Genomic DNA, 27542 nt, shown 5'->3' with positions numbered 1-27542 from the left:
GCCACGATACGCGAGGATTCTTCGCTGCAGTCAAGGCTATCTACGATCCAAACTCCCGAGGCCCCACCCCATTCCTGGCCAAGAATGGGGAAACACTCATCAAGGATACCGAGGCTGTCAGGGCCCGCTGGAAAGAGCACTTCGAAGATCTCCTCAATCAAGACTCTACTTTTGACTCGAGTGTTCTCAACTCCATCCCGCAGCATGCGACCCGCCACCACCTCAGTGAAACCCCAACGTTGCACGAGGTAGGCAAAGCCATAAAACAGCTCAAGAATAACAAGGCTACGGGTGCGGATGGAATCCTTGCTGAGGCGCTAAAGTATGGCGGATACATGACCTCATCTCTCTCATCTGGAGGGAGGAGAGCATGCCGGGAGATCTCAGAGATGCAGTGATCGTGACCATCTTTAAAAAAGGGGACAAGTCCGACTGCAGCAACTACAGCGGAATCTCCCTGCTATCAGCCACTGGAAAAGTTGTCGCTAGAGTTCTCCTCAACCATCTTCTCCATGTGGCCAAGGAGCTCCTCCCGGAATCTCAGTGCAGATTTCGTCCCCTACGGGGCACAACGGACATGATCTTTGCAGCGCGACAGCTGCAGGAAAAATGCAGGGAGCAGCACCAGCCCTTATACATGGCCTTTTTCGATCTTACAAAGGCCTTTGACACTGTCAACCATGAGGGTCTATGGAGCATCCTCCTCCGTTTCGGGTGCCCTCAAATGGTAGTCAACATCCTTCGCCTGCTCCACGACGACATGCAGGCCATGATCCTTACCATCGGATCCATTACGGACCCAATCCACGTCCGGACCGGGGTCAAACAGGCTACGTCATTGCTCCAACCCTCTTCTCAATCTTCCTCGCTGCCATGTTCCACCTCACGTCAGCAAGCTCCCCGCTGGAGTGGAACTAAACTACAGAACCAGTGGGAAGCTGTTTAACCTACGCCGCCTCCAGACCAGGTCCAAGATCACCCCAACCTCTGTCGTTGAACTACAGTACGCATTCGACGCCTGCGTCTACGCACATTCTGAGGCTGAACTGCAGGATATAGTCAATGTATTTTCCGAGGCACATGAAAGCATGGGCCTTATGCTTAACATCCATAAGACAAAGGTCCTCCACCAGCCTATCCTCGCAGCACACTACTGCCCTCCAGTCATCAAGATTCACGGCGCAGCCCTCGACAACGTGGACCATTTCCCATACCTCGGGAGCCTCTTATCAACAAAAGCAGACATTGATGCGGAGATTCAACATTGCCTCCAGTGCGGCCTTCGGCTGCCCGAGGAAAAAAGTGTTCGAAGACCTGGCCCTCAAATCTACCACCAAGCTCATGGTCTACAGGGATGTAGTACTACCCGCCCTCCTGTATGGATCAGAGGCATGGACGATGTACGGAAGACACCTCAAGTCGCTGGAGATATATCACCAACGCTGTCTCCGCAAGATCCTGCAAATCCTCTGGGAAGACAGGCGCACGAACATTAGTGTCCTCGTCCAGGCTAACATCCCCCATATTGAAGCACTGACCACACTCGATGAGCTTCGCTGGGCAGACCACATGGTTCGCATATCAGACACGAGGCTCCCTCAGCAAATGCTTCATGCGGAGCTCCTTCACGACAAACGAGCCAACGGAAACGTTACAAGGACACCCTCAAAGTCTCCCTGGTAAAATGCGACATCACCACTGCACTTGGGAATCCCTGGCCGAAGACCACCTTAGTTGGAGAAAGTGCATCCAGCAGGGCATTGAGCTCTCAACGGCGAGAGCGTGAAGAGGTCAAGCGTAGGCAGCGGAAGGAGCGTGTCCCACCCAACCCTTCCCTCGGCGAATGTCTGTCCCACCTGTGACAGAGTCTGTGGCTCTCGTATTGGACTGTTCAGCCACCAAAGAATTCACTTCAGGAGTGGAAGCAAGCCTTCCTCGATGCCGAGGGACTGCCTATGATGATGATGATGCATGTGGGCATAGACTGCTCCATTGCCTGAGGAGTTGCGGATGGCACTGAACACTGCAATCATTACCGAACAAGGCCCACGTCTGACCTTATGATGGGAGGGGGGGGGGGGCGGGGGGGAAGGTTATTGATGAAGCAGCTGAAAATGGTTGGGCCTAGGACACTGCCCTGCAGCGATGTCCTGGGGCTATGATGATTGACCTCCAACAACCATAATCATCTTCCTCTGTGCTAGGTATGACTCCAGCCAGTTGAGAGTTTTCCCCCCGATTCCCATTTACTTCAATTTTACTAGGGCTCCTTGATTCCACGCTTGGTCAAATGCTGCCTTGATGTCAAGGGCAAGCACTCTCACCTCACCTCTGGAATTCAGTTCGTTTGTCCATGCTTGGACCAAGGCTGTAATGAGGTCTGGAGCTGAGTGTCCTGGCAAAACCCAAACTGAGCATCGGTGAGCAGGTTATTGGTGAGCAAGTGCCACTGTCGACAAAAGGAGGGAGATACAAAACGAAAACTACACAGACTAGTTGGCCTGACATCAGGAGTATGGAAAATGCTAAAATTTATTATTAAGGACGTGGTAACAGGGCACTTAACACGGATTTATGAAAGGGAAATCATGTTTGACAAATCTGTTAACGAGTTTTTTGAAGTTATAACTAGCAGAATAAAAGGGAACCAGTGGATGTGTATTTGGATTTTCAGAAGGCATTCGATAAGGTGTCACACAAGAGGTTATTAAACAAAATTAGGGCTCATGGGATTGGGGGTAATATACTAGCATGGATTGTGGATTGGTTAACGGACAGAAAACAGAGAGTAGGAATAAACAGGTCATTTTCGGTTTGGCAGACTGTAACTAGTGGGGTGCCTCAAGGATCAGTGCTTGGGCCCCAGCTATTCACAATCTATATTGGATGAGGGGACCAAATGTAATATATCCAAGTTTGTTGATGATACAAAGCTAGGTGAGAATATAAGTTGTGAGGAGGATGCAAAGAGGCTTCAAGGGGATATAGACAGGCTAAGTGAGTGGGCAAGAACATGGCAAATGTGGAGAAATGTGAAGTTAGCCACTTTGGTAGGAAAAATAGAAAAGCAGAGTATTTTTTAAAACGAGGAGAGATTGGGAAATGTCGGCGTTGAGGGACCTGGGTGTCCTTGTACACGAATCATTGAAAGTTAACATGCAGGTACAGCAAGTAATTAAGAAAGCAAATGGTTTGTTGGCTTTATTACAAGAGGCTTTGAGTATAAGAGTGAAGGGGGGCGAAATTGCCCCTTTCCTTAAGGCCTGTTACCACCGCAAATCGGCGGCTATGCTGCAGAGTGTAATGGCTGCCGACTTTTGGTAAAATGGCGGCTGCTGCGAGCCCAATTGCCCTCCCAAGTTTTCCCGGCGGTGCCCCGATACTCCCGCCCCTCACTGCTGCCGATCAGTGTTAAGCCTGTCATCACCAAGTACACCGGCGCTCTACCCTACCACCCCCCCGACATTCCCCTCAGAAAATCTTCGGCCCGCTGTGCGGTGCCAAAACAAGCTTTTCCCCGGTGGTCCAGTGAGGCTGTGGCCTTCTGCAGCAGCCGTGTGGCTTCCCTTAAAAGGGGAGGGCTTACTGCCTCTGCCGCCATGTTTTGTTGGTGTTGGCCGACTGCCCCTCAGGTGTAGTCACCGCCCCCGTTATGAGCGACTTCCGGATGAAAACAAAAAGAGAGAAATTTCCCGAATTCCAAAGATTCACGACGCTGAGAGAAGAAATTCCTCCTCTTCTCCGTCTTAAATGGGTGACTTCTTATTCTGAAACTATGCCTCCCAGTTCTAGATTCCCCAACAAGGGGAAACATCCTCCCAGCATCTACCCTGTCGAGCCCCCTCAGAATCTCACTTGCCAATCAATATTCGATTATGTTAGTACTTGGATAATACTAAGTTGTGTGCAGTGCCCACACTGAATTAAGAGTCTCCATCTGGGAGTGCGGGACTGGATTGTGCAGAGTCCACAAACACTGATTTAAGAGTCTCTGCCTTGCCAGCAAGGAAGGCAGCCAAGCATAGCGAAGAAAAAAGTCGGAGGAAAAGTGTTGCCGGCTGCTCTCGGTCAACTCCTGGGATCAGCAGCCCACAGTTTTGAGTCGGGATAGGGAGTCACAACAGGTAAACATTTGCACCCTCAGTTAAGTCCAGTTAAAGGCCGACTTTCCTTTCTCCATTAGCAATGGCACAGTCATCGCAAGACGCACGTGCTCGCTTCAAGGACCTGGTGCAGCACAACAAGCTGATGGAACTGAGCCGGGCCCAGGCTGAGGATATCGCTATCCTGAGAAAGGAGCTGGAGAGACAACGCATGAGAACCTTTCCAGTCCTGACTGAAACAGAGCAAGATGACTACAATTAAAAACATTGGTTTTCCACTTAACTTGATGTCTTTGGAACAAAATGCACACCAGAAAGTAAAGAGTTTCATTTTCCGTCAGAGACGATATTAATCGAGACAATTCAGAATCACATTTGGCTGTTGGTTTTATTTAAAACATGTATTTATAAAAAATAAAGCTGTTTGTTTTGCTGGGATTGTACAGCTGTGTCTGAGCCTTGCCCTGGGAAAAGGTCTATTGCCTGAAGGGCTCTTCTTGTTTACTCCACCTCCAGTACAAACATTTCTACACAACACAAGCGGGTGCTTTTGTATTAGTGGCGAATGGGCATTAACTCCGTTTCTCGCTCCACAGATGCTGCCTGGCCTGCTGAGAATTTCCAGCATCTCCAGTGTCGTGCTTTACTATATAACCATGTTACAAACACATTGCCCATCTACACAGGCTAGTTTCAAACCACTGACTACACATTTAATCATATTGTGATGAAGGAAGCCAAACTGAGTCTGGATGAATCTGTGTAAAAGGGGCAAACAGTTGAGGTCTCTGCACAGCTTTAGATTCTCATTAACTGCTGAGGGTGTATTCTCTCCCCGGCAGCACGTGCTGTTAGTTGGGACGGTGCGCAGTAACCCTTCACTGGGCTGCCTGCGGTGCTCACCGCACATTCCAGGGATCCCAGGACTGGGAGTTAGATGGAGCAAGCTGTACTGCTCCTGCCTCGCTGTGCTATACCTGAGTGATCTTCTCCAGCCACGTATCCCTCCGGCTCGCAATCACCATTGCTCTCCCACTCCCTTCAGTCCACTACCGGACGCTGCCTTCTCGAGCACTGCACTCCTATCTTTTGCCATCCTACCAATCACCCTGCCAACAAAAGCCTCATAAAAATCTATGACTTTGCCTCAATTCCTCCTTTGCTGTTCGATGCCCATCTCCCCCACCCCCCCTGCTGTAAAGTGCTCACACGTTCCTGGCTGAGAAGCACTACATGCTGTTAATTGTTTCGAACAAGGCTTGAACGCTGCGTGACAGGGCCACTCAGACAGTCCAGGGTGAGAGAAAGCAACAACCTTCTCATCTACCCACTGGCCAATTAAATTAGCATCAATGACGGCTGGCGAGAGGTCCGTGGGCCCACAGTGCTGCACCCTTCCCCAATACAGAAAACACAGCAGCAAAACGCAACTTCAGAAAAGAAAAACTTAAGACACATATTGTAACCCAGTGGAGCAAAGCCTTTATAATAAAATAACATCCTGTGGTAGTGCAGGAAGCTACCGGCTACAAGGTAAAGAAACAGCTTGTGTCACACCGCTGAGAGTTGTAGTGAACGAGACTGCTGATTCTCAGGAGAGGAGTGACCTCACGCATCCGTGAAGTCCTCCTCCAGCCTGTTGTAATGCAGGAGTCGATCCTCCACAGCCAGGCTGTCGATGAGCTGGGTCAGGGTCGGTTTTCTGTCAGTGCAAAGGGCCACTTGCAGTTCGTATAGCAAGCTCTGGCTGCTCTTCCTCCATTTCTCTATCAGAGACCCCAGTTCTGCCAAGTTATTCTGAAAGAAACACCAAATGGGCAGTGTTGGTCAGTTATTGGGAATACACATGGTCTTCGGTCAGCATCAAGTTTGTACGTGCTACGGCCTCAAGAGCTTCAACACTCTAGATATGTGTAGAATAGATTTGAGGAGCGGAGGGACAAGAGTCATTTCTCAGCCATGTTTCTTCCTTCAGTTAGGAGCATGCAATCAGGCGCAGCACAGATACCACTTTCATCGATATCCTCCAGTTTTCTAGCTGGATAACTGAGGCCTGAAGGTACTGCACTAGGATTCAGAGACTCCCCACCTCAAGGTCACCCTCAATAGCACCCATTGTAAGTGTGTCTGCTCACTCAGGCTTTGAGAGACCTAAATCTTTTGAGGATGTAACGAGCAGGATGGATAAGAGGGAACCAGTGGATGTGGTGTATTTGGATTTCCAGAAGGCATTCGATAAGAGATTACTGCACAAGGTAGAAGCTCACAGGGGTCGGGGCAATATATTAGCATGGATAGAGGATTGGCTAACTAACAGAAAACAGAGTCGGGATAAATGGATCTTTTTCCGGTTGGCAAACAGTAATTAGTGGGGTGCCGCATGGATTGGTGCTGGGGCCTCAACTATTTACAATCTATAATAATGACTTGGATGAAGAGACCGAGTGTAATGTAGCCAAGTTTGTTGTTGATACAAAGATGGGTGGGAAAGCAAATTATCTGCAGGACACAAAAAATCTGCAAAGGGATATAGACAAGCTAAGTGAGTGGGCAAAAATTAGGCAGAGAGTAAGTATAATGTGGGAAAATATGAGGTTATCCACTTTGGCAGAAAAAATAGAAAAGCAAATTATAATTTAAATGGAAAAAAATTGCAAAGTGCTGCAGTACAGAGGGACCTGGAGATACTTGTGCATGAAACTCAAAAAGTTAGTATGCAGGTACAGCAAGTAATCAGAAGGCAAATGGAATGTTGGCCTTTATTGCAAGGGGGATAGAGTATAAAAGCAGAGAAGTCCTGCTACAACTGTACTGGGTATTGATGAGACCACACCTAGAGCACTGCGTTCAGTTTTGATCTCTGTATTTAAGGAAGGATATACTTGCATTGGAGGCTGTTCAGAGAAGGTTCACTAGGTTGATTCCGGAGATGAGGAGGTTAACTTATGAAGATAGATTGGGCCTGTACTCAATGGAGTTCAGAAGGATGAGAGATGATCTTATCGAAAAATATAAGATAATGAGGGGTCTCGACAACGTGGATGCAGAGAGAATATTTCCACTCATAGGGGAACTAAAACTAGGGGATATAGTCTCAGTATAAGGGGCCGCCCATTTAAAACGGAGATGAGGAGGAATTTCTTGTAAGGGTTGTAAATCTATGGAATTCTCTGCCCCAGAGAGCTGTGGAGGCTGGGTCATTGAATATATTTAAGGCGGAGATAGACAAGATTTTTGAACGATAAGGGATGTAGGGGAGGATGAAAACCCCCTCATTTTACCCAGAAGGAAAAGAGCTGTGGGATCAGTCTGTGCTGTGAATTGAAACCGATACAGTTTGACCTTGGCAGAGCAGTGACTGGACGGGGGAGGACACCGGAGGGCCAATGGTGAGACAGAGTCAGCCCGAAGCATGGGGCTTTCAAGCCAATGGGAGAGCACTTGCTCGAAAACTGTGGGACTGACTCACAGTCATTATCGGACTATTGTCTTCCCCATGTTTACACTATGGAAGGAAATTATGCAGATCTTCAGAAAACTAGGGAACCCAAAACAAACCAAGGACCTACACAATGGCTACAGGAGGCCAACCCAATTAACACCTACTCAAACTTTGAGTAGGTTAGAAAAACTGAATGGAAGGAAATTTATGCAGACCTTTAGAAACCAGGGAACCCAAAACAACCCAAGGGCCTACACAATGGCTGCAGGAGGCCAACGCAATCAACACCCATTCAAACCTTGAGTAGGTTATCAGTGGAAAAAACCCGCAATAATCTAAAACTGCTGCATTTTTCAAAATCACAAAGACCACCAATGGGAAGAATCGATTTCAGCAGGAGAGGCGAACTGGATAATCTGGCTATAAAAAGGGGTTTCTGATGTAGTGTGGGTGGGTTCCCTGCCCTCGTCATCCAACAACCAGCAAGACTCTCGACACTGAAGGAAAACCAGTGTCCGAAGATAGAAGAAACAAACCACTAGACTGCAGAAGGCACAGTAGTGAGTATAACCTGTGATCCCCAGAACTCCCAACTCAGTTAGGCCAGGAAAGGTGAGAGGTTGGGCATTGTACTGCTAAACTTGTGTAAAGATTTTCGTTGTGTCCGTTTAGTGGGATTTAGGGAGATTGTTTTATTGGTGTATTGCTGTTTGTTGAGATACACCTTGTCAAATAAATTAGAAGCCTAAGTTCCTCTTGGAATCACCTTGTCTCAGTTCTATTGTATTACATCTCCTGATCGTGAGTCTTATGTCAGAACATTGTAAGGGAAGCTAGGAGCGCCTCGAAAACGCTCAACTGTGTGTCACAGGCTAGGGAAGAAGGGGTTAGGAGTGTTTGACACTCACAGGTGCCTCACAGGCTAGGCATAAGCTGTGGGGACGCACGAGTCTCAAAACCCCCTTCATAAGCTGTGGACACAGTCTCTCCAGGGGTGCTCTTGCAGCACTCAGGGTACCTCACAGGCCAGGCATAAGTTGTGAGGGCAGAAGCCCAGAGAGAGAGACACCCAAGGCACAACAACACTCCCTGAAAACCCCTTACAGGGAATAAAGGGTTATGGGAAGCGGGTAGGGAAGTGGAGCTGAGTCCATGATCAGATCAGCCATGATCTTATTGAATGGCGGAGCAGGCTCGGGGGGCCAGGTGGCCTACTCCTGCTCCTGTTTCTCATGTTCTTATACTCCAGCCTCCTTGCAATAAAGGCCAACATTGCTTGGTGTACCTGCACGCTAACTCTGTGCTTTTTGTACGAGGACATGATCCAGTTTCGTGGCTGACTCCAACCCTCACTGTGCAGCACCATAAACCCTTGTTTAAGGAGCTCTTACTGAACCGCCATTGGCCCTAGAGATCCTCAAACTCAGTGTTGAGCACCACATCCAAGCAAAGGAATTTAAGTAGCTTACAGCAGGAGTTCTCAATGAGGGGTCTGCAACAAATAACCTCTGGTATTTTAAAAGAAAAATACAGCGTTGTGCAAAGGCGCGATCCAGCTGAGCAAACTGGCAGATCCGGCCCCAACAGGGACGTCTCTTTCTCCTTCCCGAACGTCCGTGTGATGTCGCCAGCAGCTGCTGCTGAGCCTAGGTCCCCCTTCGCAGAGACTCCGGTCGCTGGACACAGATCATCTGGTTCTAGCTCTCCTCTTCCGCTCTCCGGGTCCCGCTAGATAGACGGGCAGACTGGCCTGCTGGCAGAGCGCCATCGGAACCACCTACGTGCCCAACCCCTTCAACATTAAACCCGCGACCAACAGTGTCCGATTGCAACCGTAACTTATTCTGCGCAATACTGGAAACTCCCGGTTCATAGAATGATAGTAATTTACAGCATGGAAGGAGGCCATTTGGCCCATCGTGTCCGCGCCTGCCGCCAAAGAGCTATCCAGCCTAATCCCAACTTTCCATCTCTTGGTCCCTAGCCCTGTAGGTCTCCCCTCAGCCTCCTCTGTCTCAAAGGTTATCCACCATTTCATCCCCAGTTAGACACACGTTCCAACGCACCACCTTTGGTATTTGACGATTCTATCAGCTACAAGTGGTGAAGGGTAGTGACAGTAGGAGTGAGTAGCCTGGGTCTGAAAAAAAAACATTTACCTGCACCGCCCGCCCCCCCCCCCCCCCCCGCAACCACAGTCCAGATTTGATGCCCGCTGATCTCCCATCTGACCCTCCCGATCTGCTGCTGCCTGCGACCCCTATGAATCTGACGCGAAGAGAGCAGGGCAACTAAGAGCCGGGATGTAAAGGAGACAGCAAAGTGAACCGTGAATCTGGTGTACGTTCACACGAAGCACGTTATAGCACGAGAGTCAAAGGATATGGCAGCACTGGAGGGGCCGGAAGGAACGGCAGGGAAGTAAAGATGGTCACGGCAGTAAAACACAAATAAGGGTTTGGTGAGCAAGTGACAACCCAGATAGTGTAAAACCAAACCAGGGAGAGAGGGAGGAAAGAAATTCAGAATCGGGCACAACACAGGTTACCATCTCTGCTCCAACATACCATAAAGGGCACCAAATAGTGAGACAAATAACAGTCGGAGAGGGCAGAGGCTGTTCACATAGTCTCCAGGCAGTACCGATGTCAACAGTTTAGTGGAGCCCAGGCCAAGTATGGATGGAATTGTGGCCATGTGGAGTGTGACCTGGAAGCGATATTTTTGTCCAACCCAGGCTGCTCACTCCTGCTTCTGTCACTGCCCTTCACCACTTGTTTCTGATACAATCATCAAATACCACGGGTGATGCATTGAAACGTGTGTTTAACTGGGGATGAATGGATATCATGTGCGGTGGTAACGCCAATGTGGAGTGTGACCTGGAAGCGATATTGAGTCAGCCGCCTACCTTTGCCCTGTACATCTGAACCATCTTCAACCTGCGAAGAAGCTCCTCTTTCTCTCTCACTTCTTTCAGCAGTCCTTCCTTCTCCTCGAGTAGCTGCTGCTGTTCAGGACTCGCGGTCAAAGGATAATGCCTCGGGGACTTTGCGGGAGTCCAGATGTTCCGTAGGGCTTTGCGGGAGGGTCCCAGAGCCTCCCCCTCCCCCGCTGCGCCCGTCTCAGGTCGTTCATCCGCTGTCTTATCACAACGGCTGTCTGTCCGCGTGCTCACACCATCCTGCGCAGAACGAGCGTCACCGGGGAGCTGGCTACTAGTACAGTCAGTACCAGGGTCCGCACTTCCACCGCCTTCACCCTGACCCTCGATCTTTAGCCGCTTTGGCACAATGAACGGAGAGTTGAAGGAGCGGCGCGCTTTCTTCAGCCGCTCTTGGAGACTGGCACTCATCGGCTGTGAGAGAGAGGTAACAGATTTAACAATAGCTGGCATCTTGGTTTGTAATCAGTTTGACGCCGTACCTGTTGCTACACACCTGAGTGAATCTTCAAACTGCAGTGTGCCACTGCTAACAGTGTCAGCTGTGGCTCAGTGGGCAGCACTCTAGCCTCTGAGTCAAGTCCCACTCCAGAGACTTGAGTACAAAATCCAGGCTGGCACTCCAGTGCAGTGCTGAGGGAGCGCCGCAATGTCGGAGGGGCAGTGCTGAGGGAGTGCTGTACTGCCATCTTTCGAATGAGACGTCAAACCGGGCCCCGTCTGCCCTCACACTATTCGAGTTCTCTCTGGTGTCCTGGGCGATATTGATCCCTCAACCAACATCATTATAATAGACGTTGCTGAGGCCTACAAGAGTTCGTGAGGCCAGTGGGGAGTCAGGAGGCGGAGCAGGACATTGCTGAGGCTGCAGCAGGGTGAGAAGGCAAAAAAGAAGTAGAAAGAAATCAAAAGGTGATGTCACAGCCAAGGGGGTAAGTAATTGGTAAGTAGTTTTTCTTTTTCTTTTCTATATCAGTAAATAACCTTTTAACCTTGTTGTTGCCAATTTAAGTTTATCTAAGGGTTAAGTCATGGCAGGAGAGCTCGGACTCGTTTTATGCTCCTCCTGTACTATGTGAGAAGTCAGGGACGCTTCCGGTGTCCCTGACGACTACGCGTGCGGGAAGTATATCCGCCTGCAGATCCTGACGGACTGCATTGCGGCACTGGAGCTGCGGGTGGATTCACTCTGGAGCATGCACGATGCTGAGAATGATGTGAATAGCACGTTTAGTGAGTTGGTCAGACTGCAGGTACAGGTTACACAGCCAGATAGGGAATGGGTGACCAACAGGAAGAGCAGTGCAAGGAAGGTAGTGCAGGGGTCTCCTGCGGGCACCCCGCTGCAAAACAGATACAGCGCTTTGGGTACTGTTGAGGGGGATGACTCATCAGGGAAGGGCAGCAGCAGCCAAGTTCATAACACCATGGGTGGCTCTGCTGCACAGGAGGGCAGGAAAAAGAGTTGGAGAGCTATAGTGATAGGGGATTCAATTGTAAGGGGAATAGAAAGACGTTTCTGCGGATGGTATGTTGCCTCCCTGGTGCAAGGGTCAAGGATGTCTCGGAGCGGGTGCAGGGCATTCTGAAAAGGGAGGGCGAACAGCCAGTTGTCGTGGTGCATATAGGTACCAACGATATAGGTAAAAAAAAAACAGAATGAGGTCCTACGAGACGAATTTAGGGAGCTAGGAGCTAAATTAAAAAGTAGGACCTCAAAAGTAGTAATCTCAGGATTGCTACCAGTGCCACGTGCTAGTCAGAGTAGGAATCGTAGGATTGCTCAGATGAATACGTGGCTTGAGGAGTGGTGCAGCAGGGAGGGATTTAAATTCCTGGGACATTGGAACCGGTTCTGGGGGAGGTGGGACCAGTACAAACCGGACGGTCTGCACCTGGGCAGGACTGGAACCAATGTCCTAGGCGGAGTGTTTGCTAGTGCTGTTCGGGAGCAGTGAAACTAATATGACAGGGGGATCGGAACCAATGCAGGGAGACAGAGGAAAGTAGAAAGGGGGAAGAAGCAAAAGATAGAAAGAAGAAAAGTAAAAGTGGAGGGCAGAGAAACCGAAGGCAAAAAGCAAAAAGGACCACATTACATCAAAATTCTAAAGGGGCAAAGTGTGTTAGAAAGACAAGCCTGAAGGCTCTGTGCCTCAATGCGAGAAGTATTCGGAATAAGTTGGACGAATCAATGCGCAGCTAGCAGTTAACGGGTATAATGTAATTGGCATCACGGAGACATGGCTCCAGGGTGACCAAGGTTGGGAACTCAACATCCAGGGGTATTCAACATTTAGGAAGGATAGACAGAAAGGAAAAGGATGTGGGGTGGCATTGCTGGTTAAAGAGGAAATTAATGCAATAATAAGAAAGGACATTAGCTTGGATGATGTGGAATCGGTATGGGTGGAGCTGCAGAAAGGGGCAGAAAACGCTAGTGGGAGTTGTGTACAGACCAGCAAACAGTAGTAGTAAGGTTGGGGACAGCATCAAACAAGAAATTAGGGATGCATGCAATAAAGGTGCAGCAGTTATCATGGGTGACTTTAATCGACAAATTGATTGGGTAACCAAACTGGTAGCAATGCGGTGGAGGAGGATTTCCTGGAGTGTATTAGGGATGGTTTTCTAGACCAATATGTCGAGGAACCAACCAGGGAGCTGGCCATCCTAGACTGGGTGATGTGTAATGAGAAAAGACTAATTAGCAATCTTGTTGTGCGAGACCCCTTGGGGAAGAGTGACCATAATATGGTAGAATTCTTTATTAGGATGGAGAGTGACACAGTTAATTCAGAAACTAGGTCCTGAACTTAAGGAAAGGTAACTTCGATAGTTTGAAGCATGAATTGGCTAGAATAGACTGGCAAATGATACTTAAAGGGTTGACAGTGGATATGCAATGGCAAACATTTAAAGATCACATGGATGAACTTCAGCAATTGTACATCCCTGTCTGGAATAAAAATAAAACAGGGAAGGTGGCTCAACTGTGGCTAACAAGGGAAATTAAGGATAGTGTTAAATCCAAGGAAGAGGCATATAAATTGGCCAGAAAAAGCAGCAAACCTGAGGACTGGGAGAAATTTATAATTCAGCAGAGGAGGGCAAAGGGTTTAATTAAGAGGGGGAAAATAAGAGTATGAGAAGAAGCTTGCCGGGAATTTAAAAACTGACTGTTAAAGCTTCTACAGATATGCGAAGAGAAAAAGATTAGTAAAGACAAACGTAGGTCCCTTGCAGTCGGATTCAGGTGAATTTATAATGGGGAACAAAGAAATGGCAGACCAATTGAACAAATACTTTGGTTTTGTCTTCACGAAGGAAGACACAAATAACCTTCCGGAAGTACTAGGGGACCGAGGGTCTCGTGAGAAGAAGGAACTGAAGGATATCCTTATTAGGTGGGAAATTGTATTCGGGAAATTGATGGGGTTGAAGGCCGATAAATCCCCGGGGATGATAGTCTGCATCCCAGAGTACTTAAGGAAGTGGCTCGAGAAATAGTGGATGCATTGGTGATCATTTTCCAATAGTCTATCGACTCGGGATCAGTTCCTATGGACTGGAGGGTAGCTAATGTAACACCACTTTTTAAAAAGGGAGGGAGAGAGAAAGCGGGTAATTATAGACCGGTTCGCCTGATATTCGTGGTGGGGAAAATGTTGGAATCAATTATTCAGGATTAAATAGCAGCACATTTGGAAAGCAGTGACAGGATGGATTTATGAAGGGGAAATCATGCTTGACAAATCTTCTGGAATTTTTTGAGAATGTAACGAGTAGAGTGGACAAGGGAGAACCAGTGGATGTGGTGTATTTGGACATTCAAAAGGCTTTTGACAAGGTCCCACACAAGAGATTGGTATGCAAAATTAAAGCACATGGTATTGGGGGTAATATACTGACGTGGATAGAGAACTGGTTGGCAGACAGGAACAGGAAGCAGAGAGTCGGGATAAACGGGTCCTTTTCAGAATGGCAGGCAGTGACTAGTGGAGTGCCGCAGTGACTAGTGGAGTGCCGCAGGGTTCAGTGCTGGGACCCCAGCTCTTTACAATACACATCAGTGATTTGGATGAAGGAATTGAGTGTAATATCTCCAAGTTTGCAGATGACACTAAACTGGGTGGCGGTGTGAGCTGTGAGTGGGATGCTAAGAGGCTGCAGGGTGACTTAGACAGGTTAGGTGAGTGGGCAAATGCATGGCAGATGCAGTATAATGTGCATAAATGTGAGGTTATCCACAGGGGGCAAAAAGGCGAAGACAGACTATTATCTGAATGGTAGCAGATTAGGAAAAGGGGAGGTGCAACGAGATCTGGGTGTCATGGTTCATCAGTCATTGAAAGTTGGCATGCAGGTACAGCAGGTGGTAAAGAAGGCAAATGGTATATGTTGGCCTTCATAGCTAGGGGATTTGAGTACAGGGGCAGGGAGGTCTTACTGCAGTTGTACAGAGCCTTGGTGAGGCCTCACCTGGAATAGTGTGTTCAGTTTTGGACTCCTAATCTGAGGAAGGACGTTCTTGCTACTGAGGGAGTGCAGCGAAGGTTCACCAGACTGATTTCCGGGATGGCCGGACTGACATATAAGGAGAGACTGGATGAACTGGGCCTTTATACATTGGAGTTTAGAAGGATGAGAGGGGATCTCATAGAAACATACAAGATTCTGACGGGACGGGACAGGTTAGATGTGGGTAGATTGTTCCCGATGTTGGGGAAGTCCAGAACCAGGGGACATAGTCTTAGGATAAGGGGTAGGCCATTTAGGACTGAGATGAGGAGAAACTTTTTCACTCAGAGAGTTCTTAGCCTGTGGAATTCCCTACCGCAGAGAGTTGTTGATGCCAGTTCATTGGATATATTCAAGAGGGAGTTAGATATGGCCGTTACGGCTAAGGGGATCAAGGGGTATGGAGAGAAAGCAGGAAAGGGGTACTGAGGGAATGATCAGCCATGATCTTATCGAATGGTGGTGCAGGCTCGAAGGGCCGAATGGCCTACTCCTGCACCTATTTTCTATGTTTCTATTATGTGGTCATTATGTCAGTGCCGTATTTCGTACATTACAACAGTGAGTGCACTTTGGCTGTAATGCGCTTTGGGACGTCCTGAGGTCAGGAATGGTGCTATACAAATTCACATTCTTTCCTTTTTAAATTTCTGCAACATATTACACAGTGGTGAAATACAAGTTCATGCCTTAAATTCCCCATCTGGCAAGGCCACACTTTCAGGTTTGCTTTTGCGGGGAGTCCGCAGGCACTAACACGTGGGGGCAGAAGGAAGAAAGCAAATAGAATGGAGGGCAGCTTACCATGCAGTGTCTCACACCGTGTGATGGCCAGGGGAGGAGCGCTGGGCAAGACCTGCAGCCCGATCACCGGCAGCACAGCACGATGCAACTTGTGGGAGAACTAGTACGAAGTGTACGTGGGCCTCACTCCGTGCCAGACATGCAAACACTGGAACCCCTCCTACTTGCCTGCTGACAATATTTCACTCTGTACTGGTCCCTCACCGTTTTTGCTGATGTGTTGCTATGAACCGGAATCTGAACACCTGACTCCAATTGTTCTGCCGACGAAGGCCCACAAGGGGAACCGAAGTTCACATTCTCCATTCTTGCACTCTGTTCCTCGGCGATCTAACGGCACAAATCAGGCAAACGGAGCATTCATAGAAACAGAAACATAGAAAATAGGTGCAGGAGTAGGCCATTCGGCCTTTCTAGCCTGCACCGCCATTCAATGAGTTCATGGCTGAACATGCAACTTCAGTACCCCATTCCTGCTTTCTCGCCATACCCCTTGATCCCCCTAGTAGTAAGGACTACATCAAACTCCTTTTTGAATATATTTAGTGAATTGGCCTCAACAACTTTCTGTGGTAGAGAATTCCACAGGTTCACCACTCTCTGGGTGAAGAAGTTTCTCCTCATCTCGGTCCTAAATGGCTTACCCCTTATCCTTAGGCTGTGACCCCTGGTTCTGGACTTCCCCAACATTGGGAACATTCTTCCTGCATCTAACCTGTCTAAACCCGTCAGAATTTTAAACGTTTCTATGAGATCCCCTCTCATTCTTCTGAACTCCAGTGAATACAAGCCCAGTTGATCCAGTCTTTCTTGATATGTCAGTCCCGGGAATCAGTCTGGTGAACCTTCGCTGCAAGAATGTCCTTCCTCAAGTTAGGAGACCAAAACTGTACACAATACTCCAGGTGTGGCCTCACCAAGGCCCTAAAGAACTGTAGTAACACCTCCCTGCCCCTGTACTCAAATCCCCTCGGTATGAAGGCCAACATGCCATTTGCTTTCTTAACCACCTGCTATACCTGCATGCCAACCTTCAATGACTGATGTACCATGACACCCAGGTCTCGTTGCACCTCCCCTTTACTTGTTTGTAAGAGAAAACAGCCACCTCTTCCCACCCAGCCTTTTGTCTGAATTTTTTCTCTCGACACACTGACTGTTGAGTTGTTACTGCCAGGACTGCAACATTGGTCATTTTGGACACCCAACATCAGCATCAAGCACTGCCAGGTCAGCTACAATACACAGTAGATGAGAGTAAAGCTCCCTCTACACTGCTCCGACATCCCAACCTTAAAGGAGTGCTCCAGACTGGCATCAGTGTGATAGTGGTGATACCAAACTGAGTGGTACAGCTAACACTTAGGAAGAATGCAACATAACACAAGAGGACATTAGAAAACCTGCAGACTGGACTTAACATAGATAAACGTGAGGTGATGCACTTTTGGTAGAAGAAACAGAAATACCACCTAAACCTTAGAAAATAAGAAGCTGAATGGGGTAGAAGAGTAAAGGGATCGAGAGATACAGGTGAACAAATCATTAAAAGCAGCATTGCAGGTGAATAAAGCAATTAAAATGCTAACAAAGCACTGGGTTTATTTCATAGGCTACAGAATTCAAAAGAAGTGAAGGTATGTTAACTTGTGTAGGACCCTGGTCAGCCGCACTCAGGTGTACTGTGACCAGTTCTGGTCTCCGTACTATAAAAAGGACATAGAAGCACTGGAGAAAGTGCAAAAAGAGATTTACAAGGATGGTACTAGAACTGAGAGATTACAGCTGTTGGGAAAGATTGAACAGGTCGGGGCTTTTTTCTTTAGAAAAGGGAAGACTTAGAGGTTTTTAAAGTTCTGAATGAGTTGGGAAGGGTCGATGTGAAGAGAATGTTTCCACTGTGGGAGAATCTAAAACTGGGGGCCAGAAATACAAGATACAATCATAGGGCCCAAATTTCCCCACCCGCTTAGAACGGCGTACTTACCCGTGATACGCCGACTTTGTGGGGGGAGAAAACGCGCCGAAAAATGACCGTCCTCATTTGGCCACTCCTGGATTGTTGTGGTCCTGTGGCGTAGTGCTGCAAAGCCTGCAGGGGGCGGAGCAGAGCTTGGGCCGCGTTTGCTCAGCGCAGCCGGCGGGAGGGCAGGGCTTGGGCCCAGCGTGTCCGAGTGCCGGCAGGGGGACGCATGACCGTTTGAGCACACTGTGTGTTAAAGCATGCGCAATGGGGCAGCAACCTTGGCCATTGGCCATTTAAAGGGACAGCGTCCTCCGTAGCATTGGCAATGGGCCATGTTTCAAGGTAAGGTGTGATTAGTGATTTTTGGGTGGCTGAAGGAGTGGAAAGGAGTGCTGCATAGGTGCATGCAAGGTCAGGTCTGTGTGTTTTCAAGATTACCTGAGTGTAAATCCAATACACCAATGACGCAAGAACATGCAACAAGAACGAAGAATTTCTTGCATGAGGAAGTGGAGAAACTAGTCACTGTCATTGAGGACAGATGGCAGGAGCTGGATATCAGTAAGAGTGGTCCCACAAAAGTGCCACCCAAAGAAACGAGGAAACGCTGGAACCTAGTTGTAGAAGAATACTGCGCAGGGGTGAATACCGCAAGATCTGGAAGGCGGTGTAAAAAGAAATGGCAGGACGTTGGTCAAGTAGTGAGTGTAAGTAATATCTTCATTTTTAAGTGGAATTGCAATTGTTACTGACCATTTGTATATGTCCAACCCATCAGAAGCACACCATATGTCAAAAGTTATATTTTCATCTTTGCAGAAAGATTGGCCCACAACAAAAAGGGAAAGAATTAGAACAGAAAGAGGACCGCCAAATCTGCACCAACACCCCTGGAACAGAGGGTCGCTGCCTTGCTGAGTCGCACCTGCAGAAAAAGAATCAGCTCTGCACCAGCTGGGCCCACACATGAGGGTCAGTCATGAAAATGCATCATCGCCCTTCAAATCAACCTACTGACTGACCTGCCACGCGTGAGACTACTCATGCCACCCATCCTGCCCCCTCCTGTGCTGCTAACCATTTGACTGTTCTGTTGTATTTTGCAGAACAAGACAATCCTGAACATCCTGAAGATCCACAAGATGATCCAGATGTGTGCGCTCCAGACCAAGGCGGGTGGGGGAAGGAGGGGTGCATGGATATGTGTTCACGGGAGAATGCTGATCGTGATATGGATCATCCATAGTACAGGGCATCACTTTGCCAGACACCTCCATAAGCTCTGCTACGACATTCCATGGTTTCACACCTTCCGAGGTTGCGGGTCCCAGTGGCAGTGGTAGAATGCAGGTTGGAACACCCAGGGCCCCACCGTTCCAGCGTGCGTCTCGCACTGGAGGGGTGCCACTAGGCACACCCAGTGAGGGGAAGGAGAAGCCGACCAGGCTCTCCTGAGATGCAGCGTTCATCAGATGTTCATTAGGTTATGTCATTGAGTGAGGAGACCAATGCCCTCACCCAATCACTCATGGCCACCATCAGTGGGGTGCGTGATGAGGTAGCGGCACTGTCGGGAGAATTATCAGCACTGAGACAGGAACTGAGGGCGGGCATGTCAGAGGGAATGCAAACGATGGCAGAGGCCATGAGGGAGCTAGCTGCTGCAATAAGGGTACACAGCCCAGACAATCAAATGCCATTCCCACTGCAATCCCCGCACCAGCCTCTGTTGAGACCCAAGCCAAATAAAAGATATTTTGTATTAAAACTGAATCATGTTCCATTAGCATCATCATCATCATAGACAATCCCTCGGAATCGAGAAGGACTTGCTTCCACTCCCAAAGTGAGTTCTTTGATGGCTGAACAGTCCAATACGAGAGCCACAGACCCTGTTACAGGTGGGACAGACAGTCGTTGGGGGAAGGGGTCGGTAGGGCTGATTTGCCACGCGCTCCTTCCGCTGCCTGTGCCTGGCCTCTTCATGCTCCTTGCGTCGAGACTCAAAGAGCTCAATGCCCTCCCGGATGGACTTTCTCCACCTCGGGCAGTCTGTGGCCAGGGTCTCCCAGGTGTCAGTGGTGATGTTGCACTTTACCAGGGAGGCTTTGAGGGTGTCCTTATAACGTTTCCGCTGTCCTCCTTTGGCTCGTTTACCATGAAGGAGCTCCGCATAAAGCATTTGCTTAGGGAGTCTCGTATCTGGCATGTGTACCATGTGGCCTGCCCAGCGAAGCTGATCGAGTGTGGTCAGTGCTTCAATACTGGGGATGTTAGCTTGGTCGAGGACACTGGTGTTGGTGCGCCTGTCCTCCCAAGAGATTTTCAGAATCTTGCGAAGACATCGTTGGTGATATATCTCCAGCGACTTGAGGTGCCTTCTGTACATCGTCCATGCCCCATACAGGAGGGTGGGTATTACTACAGCCCTGTAGACCATGAGTTTGGTGGTTGATTTGAGGGCTTGGTCTTCAAACACTCTTTTCCGCAGGCAGCCGAAGGCTGCGCTGGTGCACTGAAGGCAATGCTGAATCTCGGCATCGATATCTGCCTTTGTTGATAAGAGGCTCCCGAGATATGGGAAATGATCCACTTTGTCCAGGGCCACGCCGTGGATCTTGATGCTTGGAGTGCAGTGCTGTGCGGCGATGACAGGCTGATGAAGGACCTTTGTCTTACGGATGTTAAGCGTAAGGCCCATGCTTTTACATGATGATATCCTGGAGTTCAGCCTCTGAATGTGCACAGACGCAGGCATCATCCGCATACTGCAGCTCAATGACAGAGGTTGGGGTGATCCTGGACCTGGCCTGGAGGTGGCATAGGTTAAACAGCTTCCCACTGATTCTGTAGTTTAGTTCCACTCCAGCGGAGAGCTTGTTGATTGTGAGGTGGAGCATGGTGGCGAGGAAGATTGAGAAGAGGATTGAAGCGATAACGTAGCCCTGTTTGACCTCGGTCCGGACGTGGATTGGGTCTGTAATGGATCCGTTGGTAAGGATCACGGCCTGCATGTCATCATTAGCACCCTCAAAGCCTTCCTGATAAAGTGCGACATCCCCACTGACACCTGGGAGTCCTTGGCCATAGGCCGCCCTAAGTGGAGGAAGTGCATTCGGGAGGGCGCTGAACTCAAGTATCATCGGCGAGAGCATGCGGAAATCAAGCGCAGGCAGCGGAAGGAGCGTGCGGTAAACCAGACTCCCTGCCCATCCTTTCCCTCAACGACTATCTGTCCGACCTGTGACAAAGACTGTGGTTCTGGTATTGGACTGTACAGCCACCTAAGAACTCATGCTAAGAGTGGAAGCAAGTCTTCCTCGATTCCGAGGGACTGCCTATGATGATGATGGACGACATTTAGGAACAACTGTAAAAAATAAACAGCCCTCACCCCTACAGTCATGCGTGCCTGCCACCCCTAGGCCTGGTCGAAGGGCTAGCCGGTGCGTTCTGCAGTCGGCAAGGTAGGACTGCTCTATTTTCAGTATCTGATTTATCTTTCATTTATTTTTGATGATGTTGTGAAGATGTTGTGATGTTGTGAAGGTGTTTAGTGCTTTAGAATCCTCTAACTCACCTTCCCCACCCCCCTGTCTCTGGCTACCTGCGCTGATTTCTTAAATGTAGGTAAGGTTTTTCTGTGCCTACAAAGGTGGCCACATACACTGGCCTAAGTTAGTTTGGAGTAACTTTTAGCTGGCCAAATTTGCTTCTATGGCCAAAACAGGCGTAAGTGGCGGGTAACGCCCCTTTTTGGAGAAAAAAAACGAAACTAAAAAAAAAACCTAACTAACTGACTTACACTGGAACAAGTTCAATGGGGAAATTTGCGATTTTTAAGTTACTCCAAAAAAAGCTACTTGCTCCAAAAAAAGCAGGGCCACTCCTGGGGAAATTTGAGCCCATAGAATGGAAGGTGGTAATTCGGCCCGTCGAGACGTGACAACTTCTGCGAGAACACCTCAGCTAGTCCCACTCTCCCGCCCTTTCCCCGTGGCCCTGCTTTTTTTTTTCAGGTACTTATCCAACTCCCTTTTGAAAGCCGTGATTGAGTCTGCCTCCACCACCCTTTCAAGCAATGCATTCCACATCCTAACCATTCGCTGTGTAAAATAGTTTTTTCTTATTTCGCCTTTAGTTCTTCTGCCAATCATCTTAAATCTATGTCCTCTGGTTCTCAACTCTTCCGCCAGTGGGAACAATTTCTCCCTACTCTGTCTAGACTCCTCATGATTTTGAACACCTCTATCAAATCTCCTATCTTTTCTGCTCTAAGGAGAACAATCTCAGCTTCTCCAGTCTAGCCATGTAACTGAAATCCCTCATCCCTGGAACCATTCTCATAAATCTTTTCTGCAATCTTCCTCTCTAAGGCCTTCATGTCCTTCCTAAAGTGCGGTGCCCAGAATTGGACACAATGCTCCAGTTGAGGCTGTACAGGTTCATCATAATTTCCACGCTTCTGTACTCTATGCCTCTATTTATGAAGCCCAGGCTCCCGTAACCTTTTTTAAACTGCTTTCTCAACCTTCCCTGCCACCTTCAACGAGTTGTGCACATATGCCCCAAGGTCTCTCCGGTCATGCACCCCCTTTAGGATTGTACCATCAGGTTTATATTTCCTCAACTCATTCTTTCAACTAAAATGTAACACTTTTCTGCGTTAAATTTCATCTGCCACATGTCCGCCCATTCCACCAGCCTGTCTCTATCTTCCTGAAGTCTATCACTATCCTCCCAAGTTTTGTGTCATCTGTAAATTTTGAAATTGTGCCCTGTACATCCAAGTCCAAGTCATTAATATATATCATGAAAAGCAGTGATCCTAGAACCGACACCTGGGGAACACCACTGTGTACCTTCCTCCAGTCCGAAAAGCAACCGTTCACCACTACTCTCTATTTCCTGTCATTAGCCAATTTCTTATCCATGCTGCCACTGTCCCTTTTATTCCATGGGCTTCATCTTTGCTGGCAAGCCTATTATGTGGCACTTTGTCAAACGCCTTTTGGAAATCGATATACACTACGTCAATCGCATTGCCCTCATCAACCCTCTCTGTTACCGCATCAAAAAACTCGATCAAGTTGGTTAAACACAATTTGCCTTTAACAAATCTGTGCAGGCTTTCCTTAATTAATCCACACTTGTCCAAGTGACTATTAATTTTGTCCCTGATTATTGTTTCTAAATGCTTCTCTACTACCGAGGTTAAACTGGTTGCTGGGTTTATCTTTACACCCTTTTTTGAACAAGGGTGTAACATTTGCAATTTTCCAGTCCTCTGGCACCACTATGTTTCTAAGGAGGATTAGAAGATTATGGCCCGTAGCTCCGCGATTTCTTCCTTCCCTTCCCTCAGCATCCTAGGATGCCTCCCATCTGGTCCTGGTGACTTATCTACTTTAAGTATAGCCAGTCTTTCTAGTACCTTGTCTTTATCCCATTCAGTATCTCCTCTACCTCCTTCTTTACTATGTCTATGGCAGCATCCACTTCCTTGGTGAAGACAGATGCAATGTACTCATTTAGTACCTCAGCAGTACACTCTGCCTTCATGCATAGGTCTCCTTTTTGGCCCCTAATCAGCCCCACCCCTCCACTTATTGGGCCCAAGTTTCCACATGATTTGTGCCTGATTTTTAGGAGCAACTGGTGGAGAACGGACTATCTTAGAAATCTCAATTCTCCAAATTTTTTTTTCTCCAGTTCTAGTCAGGTAGAACAGTTCTACTTTGGAACAGATTTTTTCCTTCAAAAGGGGGCGTGTCCGGCCACTGACGCCTGATTTGAAAGTTTCCACAGTGAAAACGTACTCCAAACTAAAGTAGAATGTAGCCAGTGAAGATTTTTGTAGAACTGAATAAACCTGTTCTACACATTAAAAAATCAGACGCAGGTTACAAATTAGGCGCCCAGAACGAGGTGGGGGGGGGAAGGGAACTCATTAAATTCTACAATAAATCCTTATTTATACTTCTACAAATATTATACAAATAAATCCAACCTGAATAAACATTTATAAGCAAAGGAAAGATTAAATAAACCATCTTCCTACCTGTGTGAAAGTGCTTCAGCCAGGGAGAATTCTGCAGCTGTTCGTGCCGCTGAGCGGGAGGGGGGAGAAAGCCGTTCGTGCCGCTGAGCGGGAGAGAGAGAGAGAGAGAGAGAGAGAGAGAGAGAGAGAGAGAGAGAGAGAGAGGCGGGAGGGGGGGACGGGTCTGGTCCGGAGGCAGGGGGGAGCGGGTGTCGGGGGGGGGGAGCAGGAGCTGGCCGTGGGAGGAGCCTTATTCACGCAGCCCCAGTGAGGCCATTCAGCCAGGGCTAGGGGCTGCGTGCTTTGGGCCCCTCCCACAGAGTTCGGCGCCTGGAGCTACTGCACTTGCGTGCCCACTGTAGCGCGCATGTGCAGAGGTCCCGGCACTGTTTTCAGCGCAGGGACCTGGCTCCGCCCCCCCACAGCTCGTGCTGGCTGCGCCTAGGGCCAGAGGACCTGCAAGTAGGTGGAGAATACCGAGGATTTTTTTAGGCGCCGTTTTAGGCGCGAAAAACGGGCGCCCAGCTTGGAAGGGCGCCCGTTTTTTTTCTTGTGGAAACTTGGGCCCATTATTTATTTGCCTATGGAAGACTTTTGGATTACCTTTTATGTTAGGTCCCATTCTATTCTCATACCCTCTCTTTGCCCCTCTTATTTTCTTTGTCACTTCTCCTCTGAACTTTCTATATTTAGCCTGATTCTCAGATGTATTCTCGACCGGACATCTGTCATATGCGCTATTTATTTGCTTCATCTTACTCTCTATCTCTTTCGTCATCCAGTTGGCTCTGACTTTATTTGTCCTGCCCTAGATAACAACAACTTTTATTTATATAGCACTTTTAACATAGAAAAACATCCCAAGGCACTTCACAGTAGTGAGATGACAAAAGAGATAAATTGGACACCGAGCCACAGAAGAAGAAATTGCAGCAGATGACCAAAAGCTTGGTCAAAGAGGTAGGTTTTAAGGAGCATCTTAAAAGGAGAGAGAGATAGAGAGGCAGAGAGGTTTAGGGAGGGAGTTCCAGAACTTAGGGTCCAAGCAGCTGAAGGCACAGCCACCGATGGTTGAGTGATTATAATCAGGGATATGCAAGAGGGCAGAAATTGAGGAGCTAATAGTCACTAATACATCCAACAGGGAAATAAATGGTGTGTGTGGTTAGAATGTGGAACTCGCTACCACGGGTTGAGGCAAATAACATAGATGCTTTCAAAAGGAAACTAGATGAGTACATGAGAGAAAAGGGAATAGAAAGATATGTTGAAAAGCTGAGATGAGGTCAATGGAATGTGAAGAGCATTGTGTGGAGTATAAACACCAGCACAGACTAGTTGGATCAAATGGCCTGTTTCTGTGCTGTATATTCTATATCATTTTCCCATTTGTTACAACATCCACTGGCAACTCCTGAGCGAGATTGCCCATTGAGTGCCACAGTAGAAGAGTTGTGCGCTTGGTTGGAACTGCCCCGCGCTCATCCTATGTGGACCCGTCCCGTGGATCTGCAGCAACCACAGCGCCTGGTGGAACAACAATTATTCCATCAATATAATAGTTTGTAAACACATTTAGCCCGGCAGCTTGCCAACTGGGACTGGAGTCCAACTCAATTCCCAGAGGGGAAGACCGTGACCTCACCCGTCGTGACCTCGCTCACCGTGACCTCACTGTGACCATGACCTCGCTCGTCGTGAACGTGACCTCACTGTGACCTTGCCCATCATGACCTCGCTCACCACTCCCCCAGGAACCCTTGCTGGACTGACTTTTCCCAGTGATGCACACTGAAGTAAACCACCTTGAACCAGAGTGAGCAGATGGCCCTGTGGTTGGTCAGTAAGTGGGGCCACAATGGCTGCACTCTGGGTGGGCAGCTCAGATCTCCACAGGTAAACTAGCAACCCAAGCCCGCCACTCGCTCTGCACAATAAGGACGGGAAACTTGAGGTAAATAACATTAATGGTCACCGCACTATCTCAGGTCGCCCCCCGGGGAATTCCCGGTTAGGCTCTGGGTTTTCCGTTCGAACACTCACCGCTCCCGCCAAGCACCGCCACTCCCTGCGCCTGCGCTTGCTCCTGCCGGGCTCTCATTGCGCCTGCGCCGGCCGCGCGGGCTCCGGCCGGGTTCTCACTGCGCCGGTCGCGCGGGCTCCCGCCGGGCTCACTGCACCTGCGTCAGCCGCGTGATGCCTGCTGGGTGTTGTAGTCTCCCGGCGGGCGGTGCTCAGTGATGCAGAGTGGCGGCGGGACATTTATATACCGCCTTTCACATCCTCAGAACTTCCCCAACACTTCCTTTTGAAGCGTTGTTACTATTGTTATGCGGGCAGCTTTGGGCACAGCAAGAATCAAGTCAATGAGACGAGTCGCGAGCTTCTCAGATTGAGGGAAGAGTGTTGGCCCAGGATGGTGGGGCTCTTGAAACAACGCCTCACAATATTTTACATCCAACTTGTATTTATATAGTGCCTTTAATGTAGTAAAACGTCCCAAGATGTTTCACAGGAGTATTATATTAAATTTGACACTGAGCCACAAGAAATTAAGGCCTAAAGAACAGATGGTGGGTGGAGAAAGCACAGGAGATTCAGCAGCTGGCCGACAGCCATGACGTGCGAGGATTCTTCACCGCAGTTAAGTCCATCTACGGCTCAAGCGCCTAAGGCCCCACCCTATTGCTGGCCAAAAACAGGGAGACACTCAAGGAAACCAAGGCAGTCAGGGCCCGCTGTAAGGGGCACTTCAAAGATCTCCTTAATCGAGACTTTGCCTTTGACACAAGTGTTCTCAACTCCATCCCGAAGCATGCTACCCGCCACCATCTCAGCAAAACCCCAGCCCTGCACGAGGTAGAAAAGGCCATCCGTCAGCTCAAGAACAACAAGGCATCAGGAGCAGATGGAATCCCCGCTGAGGCACTAAAGTATGGCGGAGAGGCAGTATTGGCACGAATGCATGACCTCATCTCTCTCATCTGGAGGGAGGAGAGCATGCCTGGAGATCTCAGAGATGCTGTAATCATGACCATCTTAAAAAAGGGGACAAGTCCGACTGCAGCAACTACAGAGGAATCTCCCTGCTGTCAACTACTGGGAAAGTCATCGCCAGAATCTTCCACAACTGTCTACTCCCTGTGGCTGAGGAGCTCCTCCCGGAGTCACAGTGCGGATTCCGTCCATTACGGCACTGTTAACCGTGAGGGACTATTGAGTGTCCTCTTCCGTTTCAGCTGCCACCAAAAGTTTGTCGCCATCCTCTGCCTGTTCCACGACGACATGCAAGCAGTGATCCTGATCAACAGATCCATCACAGATCCAATCCACATCCGGACCGGGGTCAAGCTGGGCTGCGTCATCGCGTCAACCCTCTTCTCAATCATCTTCGCTGCAATGCTCCATCTCACGCTCAACAAGCTCCCTGGAGTGGAACTAAACTATAGGACCAGTGGGAACCTGTTCAACTTTCGTCGTCTCCAGGCTAGATCCAAGACTGCCCTATCCTCTGTCGTCGAACTACAGTATGCGGACGATGCGTCTGCGCACATTCAGAGGCTGAGCTCCAAGCCATCGTCAACATCTTCACCAAGGCGTACAAAAGCATAGGCCTTACACAAAACATCCGTAAGACAAAACTACTCCAGCAACCTGACCTTGCCACACAGCACTGCCCCGAGGTCATCAAAATCCATGGCGCGGCCTTGGACCACGTGACC

At 48.7% G+C, this 27542-nt stretch overlaps 2 protein-coding genes across 6 annotated transcripts in view; one reads left to right on the top strand and one right to left on the bottom strand.

The window, feature by feature from the left end:
• cfap43 (cilia and flagella associated protein 43) overlaps positions 1-4514 on the top strand; it is a 188756-nt gene extending 184242 nt beyond the window's left edge. For all 4 annotated transcript variants that reach the window (XM_070876376.1, XM_070876377.1, XM_070876375.1 and 1 more), the window contains one exon: positions 4184-4514. In XM_070876376.1, the coding sequence (XP_070732477.1) occupies positions 4184-4365 (182 nt within the window). In that variant the 3' untranslated portion in view covers positions 4366-4514. The remainder of the gene's footprint in view (positions 1-4183) is intronic.
• A 1048-nt stretch (positions 4515-5562) lies between these two features.
• sfr1 (SWI5-dependent homologous recombination repair protein 1) lies at positions 5563-25948 on the bottom strand. 2 transcript variants are annotated; one of them, XM_070876381.1, is made up of 4 exons: positions 25864-25948; positions 15983-16144; positions 10457-10903; positions 5563-5900 (listed from the first exon to the last, which is right to left on the bottom strand). In XM_070876381.1, the coding sequence occupies exons 2-4, from the start codon at positions 16118-16120 to the stop codon at positions 5712-5714; spliced, it is 774 nt and encodes a 257-aa protein (XP_070732482.1). In that variant the 5' UTR covers positions 16121-16144; positions 25864-25948; the 3' UTR covers positions 5563-5711. The 2 variants fall into 2 exon arrangements, with proteins under 2 accessions (XP_070732482.1, XP_070732483.1); XM_070876382.1 differs by having other exon boundaries at positions 16019-16144.
• Between the last annotated feature and the right edge of the window lie 1594 nt (positions 25949-27542).

The sequence above is a fragment of the Pristiophorus japonicus genome, chromosome 3, assembly GCF_044704955.1.
Source record: "Pristiophorus japonicus isolate sPriJap1 chromosome 3, sPriJap1.hap1, whole genome shotgun sequence".
In the NCBI taxonomy this organism is placed as follows: Eukaryota; Metazoa; Chordata; class Chondrichthyes; family Pristiophoridae; genus Pristiophorus; species Pristiophorus japonicus.
This window is presented reverse-complemented; position numbering and strand designations above follow the sequence as displayed.